Source organism: Gopherus evgoodei, chromosome 1, assembly GCF_007399415.2.
Source record: "Gopherus evgoodei ecotype Sinaloan lineage chromosome 1, rGopEvg1_v1.p, whole genome shotgun sequence".
In the NCBI taxonomy this organism is placed as follows: domain Eukaryota; kingdom Metazoa; phylum Chordata; order Testudines; family Testudinidae; genus Gopherus; species Gopherus evgoodei.
This window is the reverse complement of record NC_044322.1, coordinates 275,026,198-275,041,275: the sequence shown is the minus strand read 5'-3', so window position 1 is coordinate 275,041,275 and position 15,078 is coordinate 275,026,198. Positions and strand designations below refer to the sequence as shown.

At 41.6% G+C, this 15,078-nt stretch overlaps 1 protein-coding gene across 1 annotated transcript in view; it reads right to left on the bottom strand.

Annotated features, from left to right (window-relative positions):
- LOC115644910 (heat-stable enterotoxin receptor-like) overlaps positions 1–15,078 on the bottom strand; it is a 70,857-nt gene that overhangs the window by 16,525 nt on the left and 39,254 nt on the right. The window contains exons 17-21 of the mRNA XM_030549361.1: positions 13,765–13,897; positions 10,102–10,239; positions 6,467–6,555; positions 4,948–5,039; positions 3,339–3,497 (exon numbers count right to left, since the gene is read on the bottom strand). Of these exons, the coding sequence (XP_030405221.1) occupies positions 3,339–3,497; positions 4,948–5,039; positions 6,467–6,555; positions 10,102–10,239; positions 13,765–13,897 (611 nt within the window). The remainder of the gene's footprint in view (positions 1–3,338; positions 3,498–4,947; positions 5,040–6,466; positions 6,556–10,101; positions 10,240–13,764; positions 13,898–15,078) is intronic.

Below are 15,078 nucleotides of genomic sequence, written 5' to 3'. Positions count from 1 at the left end.
CATTAGCATTCAAATAGATCAGTTATTTTATTGGTCATGATGAGACATGCATAAGCTAGAAAGTGCTCATCTGTTGCAAGACAACTTTAAATTCCTGAGTTACAAATCTTAACTACAGGTGAATCAGAAAGGGCTTGCTACAAAACCATGCTTCTCCACTCAACCACACTTTACAGATAACAAACTGAGGTATGACTACACAGAGACTACACTGGCATAGTTAAAAGTCATAGCTATGCTGGCATAACTCTGTAGCATAGATGCAACCTCCACCAACTGAAGGGGATTTTCTGTTGGTGTAGGAATACCACTTCCCTAAACAATAGTATTCTTCCATCAACATAGCTGTGTCAACACTGAGGATTAGTTCATTATAGTTATGTCGGTCTGGGGTGCTTTTTCACACCTCTGACTGATGTATCTATGTCAACCCGATTCTTAAGTGTAGACCAAGCCTGGATTTTTTTCTCCCATCTTTTAAATCATTAAGTAATATTTTAATTTTAGATCAGATCTGAGGGGTTTTGAACCTCTGCAGGTACTTCCTAGTTAAGGCTCTGATTTAGCAAATAATTTTAACTTTAACCATGTGCTTAAATGATGTGCTGAATTGGGGCCTTAGACATGGACTTCCTGGGCACTGGCAGGTCAGAGCCGTTCCTAGGTAGCTGACGAATTGTCGAAACTTTGAATCTCTGTGTGTGCAAACAATGTCCCATTTTCACTCTCTGCTGTATATTTTCCCCAAAAATCCTGTGTGGGGAATCAGAAAGAGTAGAGTGCAGAGGGAACTGGGAGCCCTGCAAATTTACCATCTGCTGAGCTGGGTAGATGAGGGAACTAGAACAGAGGAGAGGTGGAAGCAGCCTTTGATTCTCTGATTCAAAGAAATACAGGATCAGTGTTAGGATAACCTCCAGCTTTTAAAAGAGAGCGAATATCTGTAAACAAACTGCAAGACGACTTTTATGATAATAATTTTATGTTTCTCTAGAGTCATTAATCTTGGAGGATCCCAAAGCACTTTACACACTGTGGGTATAAGGATTATTTCATCTACTACTGAAATACAATAATTTCTGGGACAGAATATGGCAACTCCTTAGTAGCACACAACAAAAACAACGCTTCCATTTTAGAAAGAACGAAGACTTTCTCCAAATGAAACTGCAGGCTGATTTTAGGTTAGTAGAATATAATTCTCCAAGTTGGAATTTGTTAGGACCACCAACACTGACCCCACCCCCATTTACGTAAATAGAGACATTCAGTTATGTTTATGAATTTACTTTGATTTATAACTAATACCAACAGAGACACATTTAAAGCTCTGAGTGTCCCCACAACAAATTAAAATCACAATATCAAATACAAGCATAAATTACATTGCTCGCATTTTTTCCATCCACCTCATCTACAAATGGACCTTGTAGCATGTGATGGGGTATACCAGGCCTTCCCTGCCCCCATGCTGCATGCATCACCAAATTTGCCTAAAGGCAGAGTGTCGCATGGGAAAGAAGGGCCAGGAGTGCAGATCTCCTAGCACGGCCTAGAGAAGCCACTCAGGCTCTGGTCCTGGCAGAACCAATAAGACTAGGTCCTTCAGTAGCTACAAGAGCCCTGAGGAGGCAGCAGGCAATCAGACTCCCCTGTCTGCTTCTGCTAAGAGGGAGCATGGGGGGAAGCTGGGGGAGGAGAGCAGCTCCCCAGTGTTAATTCAAACCATCCATGACAAGATCTGGGGCTCACAATTTGCCTCACCTTCAGTTTAAGCATGCAACAAACTCTTCATTTTTATTGAAAGCTTAAAAGCCCAGGTGGCCATCTCTGTAGATTAATTTCAACTAACTGTTACTCATCTAGCAAAGGGCATATGGCACAAGATGTCTTGCTCCTGGCAAGCTGTGACATAGCTTCTCTGGAAAGTTAGCTGATCTGGCAGACCACATGAGAAGCATGATCCAGAGCAGATCAGGCTTCACAGAGAATAACATGTTGACAGCCCAGTTTCTTCTGTATCAGGGTCTTCTGTTGACCACAATTGCAGCAGTACAGTTTAGGGAGAGAGGTGGTCTCATGGGCAACCAAGTCCCAAACTATTTAGTACTTTATAAGTGAAACCCAACCCTTCTACTCCACTTGGATACCAACAGGCAGCCAGTGCAGATCCCAAAGCACCAGCATTATGTGCTCTTAGTGTGAAATTCCACTCAATAAGCAGACAGCTACATTCTGTACCAGCTTCAGTTTCCAAGTGATATCAAGATATAGCTCCCAGTAGAGCTCATTAGAGTAGTCTAGGCTGAAAGTGACAGAAGCATGAACAATGGTGGTGAGGTCTGCCTGCATCTGAAAGAAACTGTCACATTCATCTCACCAGATACAAGACTCTTGGCTATAGCTTCTAGCAAAGCACCCTGGAGCAATCGTCAGTCTAACAAAACATCCATATTACCAACATGTTCCATAAATGGCTGTCCCTTCATCTGGGGATCTGATATAATCTTTGCAAATTCTTTTGATAGTTTCCCTCAACCCACTCAACCTCAATCTTATGTCTGTGATGCTTCAGCCAGCTAACTCTCAGCTAGCTTGCTACAAACAAATCTTTCTTTGCCTCCTGCACAACCATGGCATCATAAAACTGTAAAAGTTCTTAATGTTCCAGTTAGTCTCATTAGCACAAAACTTCCTCCTGAAGTGCCCTAGCAGTCACCCCACTTGCTCCCCTTTTGCAAGTCATCTGTAAACCATGCCAGCGTAGGAGAAGAAAAAACTGTAAAAAAGAAGCATGTTAGGGATACTGTATTAATAGCTGTGAACAAAAAAATTATTATAAAGTTCAACCAGGCCATGAATATTATGGTCTGCTGGCAAAACAGCATTTTCAATCAGAGCCCTGCAGAACCAAACCAAATCCACCACCTCAAGAGGAGAGGACTGTCCTAATGTGGGTTAACAGTCAGTAAAGGCTAAATGGTAAAGACATGGGATCTTTAATCACCTTACAAGTTCAGGACCTAAGTTCTATAGCTCATTTGAAAGGTGATAATACTAATCATAGGCAAAAAAGAATGAAAATGGGCCAAATTCTGCTTTTAGTCACTTGTTATAACTCACAGAATATTTTAGCCCATTTCGTCTGACCTGGATCTCTGGAGGCAAGCACTGTGAACTGTTACAATTTATTCTGTGGAACAAGTATTATTCACACCTTCATGCTCACTGTGGTTGGAGCCTCCCACAATGATTCTGATGCATTACACCCCAGTGGGCCTCACAGTCAATACTGAACGCTTCCTACTGCATGGAAACCCCTGCTGGTCAACACTTACCGTGGGAGCAGCATGAAGTTAAGCCTGTCCGCTCTGTCTCTTTCTGCCTTGTAGAGCTCCGTCCTCTCCTCTACCAGATGCTCTAGGTTCCGGGAATACAGCTGCAGACGCCGGATCAAGGTATCCATGTAGTTTTCATTGGTCTGACTGTGGTAGTTACTGGGAACAGTGGTAGGGAAAAGGATGAAGAAAGCACATTGGCAGGACACGGACAAAAGTGAGCTACAGAAGGTTATTTCAGAGTGTGGCTTCCTTGCAGTTAGAATGGAAATTGCTCAAAGCTCATAATTTCACCTCTTAGCAAAGGCTTATTTTTAAGGCATAAAGGCCTCAGGCCCACCCAGGTCACACTGTCTTGCTAGTTTTCTGAGCCCCAGTTCTCCTGGCCCTGCTAATCTCCACAGTTTCAGGTCACTTAAAATAACCTGAGACACATATATTCAATGGGAGAGAGTACCATGGAAAGCGAGAATCCTGAGAAGGAGCTAGAGGTGATAGGAGGCAGCAAATTAAATATGAATTTGCAGTGGGATATAGCACTAAAAAAAGCCAATGCAATTTTGGGCTGCCTTTGCAATGGCATCTTATCACCAAACGGGGAAGTAACAGGTTGTGGGTCATATTTCACTCATTGAGATCTGCTAGTTTCCACTGGTGGGACCTGGACTGAAGATTCCCATCAATGGATCATCTGCCAGAAGCAGAGATGATATAGCACAAGCTATGCTTCACTTGGGGTCCTGAGCTAGCAGATGCAGCCTATGAAATAGATGGGGCCAAGATGACTGGAAGATCCAATAATTCAGATTCTGATAGAGCCCTGGCTGGATTTTAAACTGCCTTTTCCCCAAGCAAAACATCCATGTTAAGGTGGCAGTGAAACCAACTGCCCTCTCCTGGGGTAAGTCCCCTTCTAATGCAGCTGCTGCTGCAGATGTTAGGCATGAATTGTGTGTTGCTGCATGCCCCTGGTGGTGAATCTAACTATTTTTCTGCACTTCTTTGGTGTGACCTCATCTGGAATGTTGTGTTCAGTTACAGACACCACATTATCAGAACACTAATGACAATCTGGAAGTTCAGAGAAGAGCAATACAAATATAAGCATGCGGCTGGTGGGACAGACTTATGGGGATAGGTTTAAAAGTTGTGAAATAGTCTCTGAAGAGAAATGGCTGAAAACCCATTGCTTGGGACTTTTAAATAACTAGATTAGAAAAAGTATGGTAGAGAGCTCATTTCACTCAAACCCTATAATTACCTTACTGTGGGTAACCTGATCTTTTCAATCACCTCCCTTTGTGGTCATTTGAATCCATTAATCTCACTAAAACAAGTCACCTAAACTTTTAAATCATCTCATCCCCAGAATATCCAACTCCATCAATTTCCTGAAACCTCGACATCATGACTCACTATCAGACACTTGGGTAGTCTCTATTTACACAATATAATAATTTGGGCTCTGGGTGATCATCTCTCTCAAACACCTACACCTGCCCCAGTCAAGTGAGCTCTGTTTTTCCACTGATTGAGTCATGCTGCATCAGAATACACACCTAGAACTATCAGCATCCAAGTAGCTGGGAGTTCAGAACACAGTGCTTACCTGAATATTTTAGCCAGAGTGCTCTCAATTTTCTTAAAGTCAGGCCTTTTCTCTGGATCTTCCTCCCAGCAACTTTTTACAAGCATATACACCTGAGAATGTACAACCCAGGGGAAATTCAGGTGAGCAGTTGCAAAGAAGGGTAATAGGGTTAAACAGCAAGACAAGGATCCGTTCACTAGTCAATATGGAACTCCTCTCCCATCCCAATTGGCCAGTAACCTATTAAAATGTGACCAATTGTTATTAATCTGTGACCAGGAAATTCATTATAGGCACCTTACAACAACCCTCACTTCATGTTAGCCACTGGTCAGCAGACTGATGATACTGACATTCAATAATGACTACCAACCTGAACAGAATTTGAATCAGTGGTCCTTAAATGAAAGCCAAGTGAAAGGATCCAATCTCCCAACCTGGTACCAGACTGTAACTATTGACCTAGAAGTGAAAGCCTTAGTAATTCCATCCCCAGTTCCCTGAGCTTGGGTGCTGTCTGGAACTGGTGACTCAGAGATAAAACATCATGCTGTTACCAGTCCTCTGAGATACCCTCTCTAGTGTTTAATGATTATTGTGGTTTAATAATATCAACATTTTTAAAGACATATGACTGTAATATAGAAATGAATACTGTACTACTGTTTGAAAGTGTTGTCAAAAGATAATAGTAGCCCTTTCCCAAATAATTGCATAGATCCCATAAATAACTCCACTTAAGAATATAGGATTTGCCACACTGGATCAGACAATTCATTAATGAAGTCCAGTATCTGGGCTCTTGTCATGTAGAATCAGATGATCAATCACTTAGCCCAGTTATCCCATCTGCAGAATTGGCTAATAGCTGATGCTTCAGACAAAGGTAAAACACCCTCCCCATGATGCATCTGGTCAAGACAAACAGATACTGTGCCATACTAAACATACATGTGTCAAGTATCAGAGGGGTAGCCATGTTAGTCTGGATCTACATGCATCCGATGAAGTGGGTATTCACCCACGAAAGCTCATGCTCCAATACGTCTGTTAGTCTATAAGGTGTCACAGGACTCTTTGCTGCTTTTAAACATACATGTGTTCCTTAAAAAGAAACAAGGATCTTCTTTGTCCCATATGTCCCATCACAATTTTAATGCAATTTAAAAAACATAATTCTAAAAGTGGGGAAAATATCCTCTGATTTGTTTGGGTTTTTTTTTTCTTTTCCAGTGGATTGGCAAACACCTCTCACTGGACACCATGTGAATTCAGAAAGAGTCACCCTTAACACATGTTGTAGTTGTTGGAAGAGACCAGGTGCACAAGAAGGAAATGCTGTGTTGTGAGCACTGGAGTGAGGAAGAAAGAAGTCCAGTGAATTACATTTCACTGCACTGATGTTAACTATGGGACATTTTTTCTTCCTGAAAGGCCACAGCATTGGAACATACAGTGTGTATAGCCTTCATCCTCCCACACCAGCCACCTCTGGCCTGGCTAGAAGCATTCCTCTTTTCCTTTACTGTAGGCTTACTTCCAGCTCTCCTTCTCCTGCAGTCTCTGGGACCAGGTCTGGACGGAAGGGTCTAACTCCTTTGCCACTCTCCACTCTGTAAAGTTTCTCTAACGAAAAAAAAAGTGCAATATTTAAACAATAAAGCAGCAGTGCATTTCTGGGTGAGTTCAGTATGCGAAGGCAGTTTTCTAAATAGAGATGGGCCCAAAGCAAAAGCATGGCTCTGGACACCCATGTTTTTTTAATCTGGATCTGAACTTTGGGGGGTTTCTAGTTATAAGGCTCAAGGCCAGAACAGAGTGACTTGAAGCCACCTGAGAAATGAAAGGAACAGGAATGTATATGTGCATGTATTGGGCATGATAGACATGGACATGACAACCTCCCAAGTGGGCAGTAGCCATATTAGTGCCTTTCTCAGGATGGGGTGTAGCCACAGGAAAGGCAATGTGAGAAGCCCATTAGGATATTATGGCCCGATTTTCAGAAGTTCAGAGCACAATCTCACAAAGGCAATTGAAGCTGCAGATACTCGGCCCCTTTACCAATCAGAGCTTTAATATATATGAGTATAATTTTGAAACATAGCAGTTTGTTGCCTTATTTGTACCCATAAGCAGGAAGACACTGTCCCATCCTACCAAAACTCTCTGACTCCTGAACACGTCAGAATCCAGGTCATGTTTTCAAAAATCATTCATATTGTGACATCAACAAACCATTAGCTTGCTTCCTAACTTGCAGTAATGAATGTTCTGCTAGCCCAACCATGTAAAGGGCTTCTGGTAAGCGATATCACAAATTATTCTACACATACAGCAGGGGGATTTTTAACCTAGTTACTTGTCCTTCTATCTATGGTATTTACAGCATGCCAATCATCATTGTATCTAGATGCTCCACTTCAGAGGCAGAATATGACTGAAGCGTAATTCCAAAAAATCTTTATTTGTTACCTGTCCTCTCTCTGATCCTAGGCCAAACATTTATAAAAGAGGAACAGTTAAGGGCTTAAAAAACCTTCCTAATAGTGAGTCCCAATCCCCACTGATTCTTGGCAGAATACTATAGAAACTTAACCCCTAAGCCGTTTAAATGTATGCTAAACTTATTTAACCAACTTCTGAAATCAAGATCAATATCAGAACCTAATACATCAACCGCTCATATATTTCTAATACTAAAATAAAGGGAAAAGCTCCGTGGAGTGTGGATGTAATCTTATTGCTAAAGAGAAACTTTAAAATCTTAACAAAAGATTGGCCCACAGATTTATAAAAAGTTACTCGGTGAATCCAGAGTGGCCGAAGAAGCTTCAGGCCCAATAGATTTACCCACTACTAATCTGCTCCCAATTGTACTCCCACACAGAACCAGGCATCATTTGACACACAGTATGCTCTTGGGCAGACAGGGTTATGAAGATGACCAATATGCTGTGAATATAATATGTTTAGCTAACGATTCCCTATCTTTTAACTAAGTAGAGCACTGTAAACTTTCCAAAAATGGTGGTGATTTGCTTGTTTGGTTTTTAGGCAAACAAAAACCCAAAAGTAAATCCGAAATGTCCCTTCCCCATCAAACGAGCTCTCTCAGATGCTCATTTGTATTGACTTAGCAATTTGAAAGGCTGTGTTTCCCAGAGTATAAACATTACATGTCTGGGCAGGGAACATGCTGAGGTTATCCCAGAAATTCTTCTAACATGTTTAGAGGGAAAAAGCTAATTGGGAGGCTGAGGTGTTGCCGTATTATGTGTTTAAACAAACACAGGGAGGGTTTGGCAGGATGGCTCAGAGGCAGAAGAGGTGTCTGAACTTGTTATCAATATGCAGTCTGGGGAATTCTAAACTCTTACATACATATGGTTATTCTAATTTATAATGATAGATGGATTCTGGTGTTGTGGCATTGGATTTACATCATACAAACAAAATTTGTCCATTTCAGGAACAATACAATGTTGGCTTCCCAATAAAAGAAACTTCTTCGATATCTGCGAACAAGAAGCTTCATAGTTAAGTTTGTCCATTATGGGTCTTTTATTAGCATAGCCTTCTATCCAGGTAAACCTAACACAATTATCTCACTGGCCTACAAAGCTTTTGGCAAAGTCTTTTACAAATCAGGCAGATAGAGACCTAAAAGTTGTGTTCATAATATGAGGAAGGGTCATGCATTGTCCACAATCAGATGAAAACTGTACTAAAGGTAAAATTTTCAGAACTGCCTAAGTGACTAAGAAGCCACTAGGACTTAAGTTTACGTTACTGAGGCAGTTTTGAAAATGTTGCTTTTAATTCCACTGAAGATGAAGCCCCAGCTGGCCTCAGCAGAACTTTAATGGTGTTCTGCTTTAGTAGTTGCATAGACTTACTGTTTCATCATACTAACCATCTTCTGGATCAAAGGATTCAATACCTCCCTGCTTGCTTTTACTAGCCATGAGAGGTATGGGTCCACAACTCAAAAATCACAAGCTGATGTTCACCCAATGACTCCATAACTTCATGTAGCAAAACTTCCTAGAATGCCCCTTGTCACAGAATGTGGGGGGAGACAAGGCCCTGCACCCCCAGCTTCCTGCGATTCACCATTACTCTCAGCCAGTCAGTAAAACAGAAGGTTTATTAGATGACAGGAACACTGTCCAAAACAGGTCTTGCCAATAAAGACAACAGGACACCCTTTAGTTAGGTCCATCTGGGGACCCCGGGGAGGCCACAGCCCTATTCGTCGGGGTGGGCCTCTCTATTTCCCCGCCAGCTCCAAACTGAAACTCCCTCCAGCCTCTCACTCAGCCTACCCCCCCCAGCTCCTCCCCCAGCCTTTGTGTCCTTTGTCCAGTTTCCTGGCCAGAGGTGTTACCTGGCCTCCAACCCCCCTCCTGGGTTCTCATGTTACATGCTCAGGTATGCTCCCTTCCCCAATGCAGGCAAAACTCCCCTGCAACCTTCCCAGGTCAACACTCCCCAGCATTCAAATGGCACATCAAGAACATTCCCACTTCATCATACCCCTCAAGTCATAGATCTGCTCTCTAAAATAGCAGCCAATTTGGCGCAAATATAATTAATCTTCTCCCTGAAACATGTGGAAAATTCCCTGCAGCACAAAAGATCTGATTAGGTTTCTGAGCCAAGGAAACCAGAATTTACCAGGCTGTCAACTATTTCAAACAGTATCATGAAATGTGATTTCATGGATGCAGTAGAGAAGAAAATTTTCTTTTCTTGAAACATTATTGGTGAGATCTGCAAAATGCTGTAGTGAATGCCTAACTAGTCCACCCCTACAAAATGCCAAGCACTCTTATTTCGTGTCATTGGGTTTCCTTTGTCCTTTTGGTATCCATGTGGATTTGTTGTAGATGTTTGGTATTACTGAATTGTGACACGTTGGAATATGTAATGTTGCAGTGGGAGGAGGGAAGAAAAACAATACAAATCTTATTAAAAAAATCACAGCTATTCTCACAGGTGTCATTACTATAGACTCTTCTTCATTGTCCGTAAGAAAAGTAGCAGCTCAAGTACTTAACAGAGACAAGTGTTTTTCACTAAAAGTTGTGGAAAATATGACAGTCACAGCCACAACATCCAAATGCTATGGTTGTAGCATAAGATAGATGTGGGTTTTAAGGCTTTTACCTTTATGGTCCCGGCAGAAGTTAGTGTAGAAGGTCTCCCTGCGCAAGATGATCTCCTGTGCAATGATCCCATAGCTGTACACATCACCTTTCTGAGACACATCAGCATGACGAAGGTGTTCAGGAGCTGTCCACAGATCTGAGCAGCCACAAGTGGTAGATACAGAGAGAGATGAAACTGATTTGTGTGAACTTCTTCAGAACCTCATCCCGTTCATGTTGTTTTAATTTTATCTTCTTATTATTGTTACTCCCATCCCCACTAGAGCTTGGTATTGTTTAGATATTTGTACAGCTATTGTGTGGAAGGGCTGACTTCTATAAACACTGAATAACTGACTACCAGATATACTTAGGTTCAAACACAAGTTGTTGAGCTAGATGCAGGAATTACTGGGTGAGGTTCTATGGCCTGTGTTGTGCAGAAGCTCAGACTGGATGGTGATAAGGTCCTTGTTGGCCTTAAATTCCCTGAACCTATGAAAATAATCCCCAAATATTTTTGAGGCTGACAGCATCATTGTATCATAACATCTGTGGCTAGATAACAACATACATATGTATTTCTTGTACACCGGTCACCAAGATATCTAGACATTGTGGTGTTATTCTGTTGTGCCAACCTATCATGACATGTTGTTATTCTATCATAATGTAAAGCAAAATCATTCTCTTAGCTGCAACACAGCAGCCATAATGCAAACACACCCTGTTGTGATGAAATAACTTTGTTTCAAGGGATGAATTCTAACACCCAATAATTCTCAGTTTGCTTGTAACAATATTTCCCCCTGAGCTACCAGAGAAAGAAGAGAAACCTGTTACTAATATAAAAATAAGAGTGTAAGAACGCCCCTACTGGGTCAGACCAAAGATCCATTTAGCCCAGTATCCTGTTGTCCTACAGTGGCCAATGACAGATGATCCAGAGGGAATGAACAGAACAGGTACTCATCAAGTGATCCATCCCCTGTTGCCCATTCCCAGCTTCTGGCAAACAGAGACTAGGGACACCATCCCAGCCCATCCTGGCAAATAGCCATTGATGGACCTATCCTCCATGAACTTATCTAGTTCTTTTTTAAACCCTGTTATAGTCTTGGCCTTCACAACATCCTCTGGCAAGGAGTTCCATAGGTTGACCATGTGTTGTATGAAAAAAATCCTCTTTTTTTTGTTTTAAACCAGCTGCCTATTAATTTTGTCTGGTGATCTCTAGTTCTTCTGTTATGAGGAGGAGTAAATAACACTTCCCTATTTACATTCTCCACACCAGTCATGATTTTATAGACCTCTATCATATCCCTCCTTAGTCATCTCTTTCCAAACTGAAAAGTCCCAGTCTTATTAATCGCTCCTCATATGGAAGCCATTCCATACCCCTAATCATTTTTGTTGTCAATAATTTCAGTAAAATGAATATAAATATGAAATGTGACAATGAGAACACCCTGAGCGGGAGGAGTATAACATTTACATTCAGTGCACTTTTCCTAGTCACTAATTTTTCATATTCCTACCTCTATTACTGCAAATGTTTGTGTGTGAATCTAAGAACTTTCTCTTGCCATTCCAGCCCCAGGTTCTCTTCTGTCTACGTATACAGAGATGATATAATATGTGTTTATGACATTCTAGCTGCTAATCATACAAATGATTCCAGTGTCACAATTTCAGGTTTAGATCTTCACTCAAAAATAAAGTGGGAGGAGAGGATAGGTGGGGAGAAGAGAGGAATGCTTATTTATACAGAAATACTCCATGACGATTAGCAGAAATAGAAAAAAGGTGATAAAAAACAGTGAAAGCTATAATTTACTGGAACTCTATCTAAGGAATATAAAATATTAAGGATCTCTTTAGAGAATTATTTTAGAATGTAAAAATTATGTAAATTTATGTAAAATGACATGTTAATGTTCAAATTACATCACAGTACATCACAAGATATTGTGATATTTCATGCAGACACTCCACTGTTTTGTGATCAATACTATCATGATGTACCTCACCTCTTTTCTGCCCTGTCACATAATCTCATCACTGTTGGTGTGTCAGAGTGACTGTCTCCTTTGAGAGGGAGCAGGGTCCAGTGCACTATAACTGATCAGCTGCATCCATATTGGGTTTCAGAAAGAGAGAAAGGGCAGGTGAGAGTTGCCTGAGAAAGAAAAGAGAGACCAAGAACCAGATAGGAGCAGCAGAGGAGAGTTGTTGGAGACAGAGAGGAGCAGAGGAGAGCTGGCAAGAGTTACTGGGGGAGTGCTACAGGAGACCAGGAGGGTGGGAGAAAGATGGTGATGGGAGCTGGTACCGAGGGCTGTTGGGAAGACCTGAAGTTGAAGAAAGTTGTTAGTGAGCCCCAGCTAGAGCTAAGTTGCGGGAAAGCTTGTGCAAAAGCCCCAGGACAAAGAGGAAAAATCAACTTGGTCAGGGAAAGCTGAGAATGAAACAAGAGGGCTGATGCTGAGGTGTGGATCCCAGGAGCAGGGGTAGGACTCACAAGCAAGGAGGCCTGGGGAACTGGAACACTGTGGGGCGCCCTTTTGTACCAGGCCTGAATGGAGGGCTGCAGGAAGCCGAGCCCAAAAACAAGAGGGTTGAATCTGGAGAGATGTTCCTTAAGCAGGACAGGACTCACAGGCAGGAAGGCCTGGGAAGTAGAACACTGCAGTGAGTTCTCTTGAGGAAGGCCTGACTTGGAAAGCTCTGGTACCACAGTTGTGGGAGCAAAGCAACTCTGATAACTCTCCAGCATATGGCCTGGAGAGTGGGCCCTGGAACAAGGGCAAAGGAACTGTGAACAGAGTGGTGATTGACTCTTGGGTGGGTGACCTGGAAATCACTGAAGAGCGCATGAAAAACTGTTTTGTTTATACCTGCTGTACCTTTGGATTTGGAGAGAATGGTTTTATCATGAGGGTTATGCAGACTGCTGAATGTGTACATGAATACATTATGCCCGCAAGTGGGCTTTTGAATGGACATTGAGAGAGACTGTGTTTTTTGTTTGTTTTTTTTAATGGCTGGACCAGGAGAAACTGAGGTAGTTGAACTAGTTGTGCTGCAGTCTGCCACGGGGGGACACTTTAGCTGGGGCTGTCCTGCCACATGCTGTAAGAAAGAGCTTTTTCCCTGCAGTTCCTGCCATCTCAACAACCTTCCTGTCTTGCCCTCTCACAAACTCCCCCTGCTTTCCAAATATCAGTTGAAACTATATCTTTCTTTCCTCTCTTCTTTTTACCACTTGCTTCCTTTTCCTTCTGCCATTACTTCTCTCTGTAACTGTATTACTTAACTCAGTAAAATGTTTTCAGACACAGTTTGTATGAAAGATGCGATACAAAATAAAGTTGTATTGCATGTCATGCATTCATTTCTCTGTACTCAGTATATCTAATGCATAATAGATCACAGGATATCATGTAGCTTTTTAGAGAGTAAGCATTAAAAAGTCTCAGTGGACTAAGAAAATCTAATTTTCCACAACATTATAGTAAGTGCTAGACAAATCAGTAAGTGTACTTTTGCATAGAAACATACATATTGCTTTCACTTAAACCTATTTCCCCACATGTTGTAGTTTAGCCTAATAGTCCCACAATCTTATTCCGGGGCTGGGAAGGAGATGAGAAGAGTTGGGATTGTGACTATTTTTGCATACCTTTCCTTGGAGGAAGAATGGAATTGCAGCCAAAATCAGTGATCTTCACCACCATGCGGCTGTTTACTACACAGTTTGTGGACTTGAGGCGGCCATGGACCTCAGTTTTACTTGAGTGAAGGTAGGACATTCCCTGCGAGAAAAAGAGAGAGAGAGACTGTATGTGATTTGATTGCTACCAACCTTAGTAAGAATTTGAAGGTTCATCATAAAATATATCTAGGTACTTACATGGCCCTCATCAGCATAGTATCTGAGCATGTCACAATTATTAAAGAATTTTATCCTCACTACAACCCGATGAGGTAGGGAATATTTTACGAAAGGGGATTTTCCAAGGTCAAATTAGAGCTCTGAAATGAAGCTAGGTCTCTAGAGTTCCAGGCCAGTGCCTTACCCAGATTATCCTTCTTTCCAACTAACACTGTCTGATACTGAGATGTGCTTCTTGACAGTGCTAGATCTGCTGAGTTTGGGAAATTTATTTCCTTCAAGTGAAGTTCATTGAATTTGCAACAACTGCTTTTATGGTGTTTTTAGTAAAGTTACAGTTTCGTATAAGTATTTTACGACCCTAAAAATGTGGCTGGGGAAATGTCCCAGTTTTTTATTTTGTAAAGAATGAGCATCTTAGCTAAATGAAAAATCCCCATTAACTGACAAAAATATTAGGATTGTATCCTTTCTGTAGACATCAATCTACAAGTGAGACTCATAATTAGCAGCACTTGAGCAGGTCTGATTCTCCAAAGTACAGGGCAGCTGAAGTATCAATGCAGAGATTACTGGATGACATTCTATGGCCTGTGTAATGCAGGAGGCCAGGTTAGATGATCATGAAGGTCCTTCCTGATCTTACAATTTTTGAATCTATATACACTAGTCCATACATAATACCTGCAATCTGTGGGCTAACTTCAGAGGTGAATCTGCCAGTTCCCTCAGCAAGCAGGTTATGCTAATTCAGATGTTTTTAGACTCCGGCTTCCTGAACCCTCTTTCTCTGACACACATACTTGCAGACATGTAATTTGCACCCCTTTATTCATCACTTCTGAACTTGGCCCACTTAGTCTAGAACCGTCAAAGATGGCATATCTGGTATGTCAAGGAGCTGGAAGAGCGATGTAGTGGGAGAAACAACTGGTAGGTAGCTGTAAATTTAAGTAGGCGGTGTACAATTTACACCTATTTACAGTCTCCTATTAGTTGTTTTTCCTTCTATACCTCTCTTTTCTGGCCCTTTGATATGTAAAATGCAATCTGTATGCTCAGGAGGCTAGAAGGTGTATATGACACCCGTTTAGATCCCCT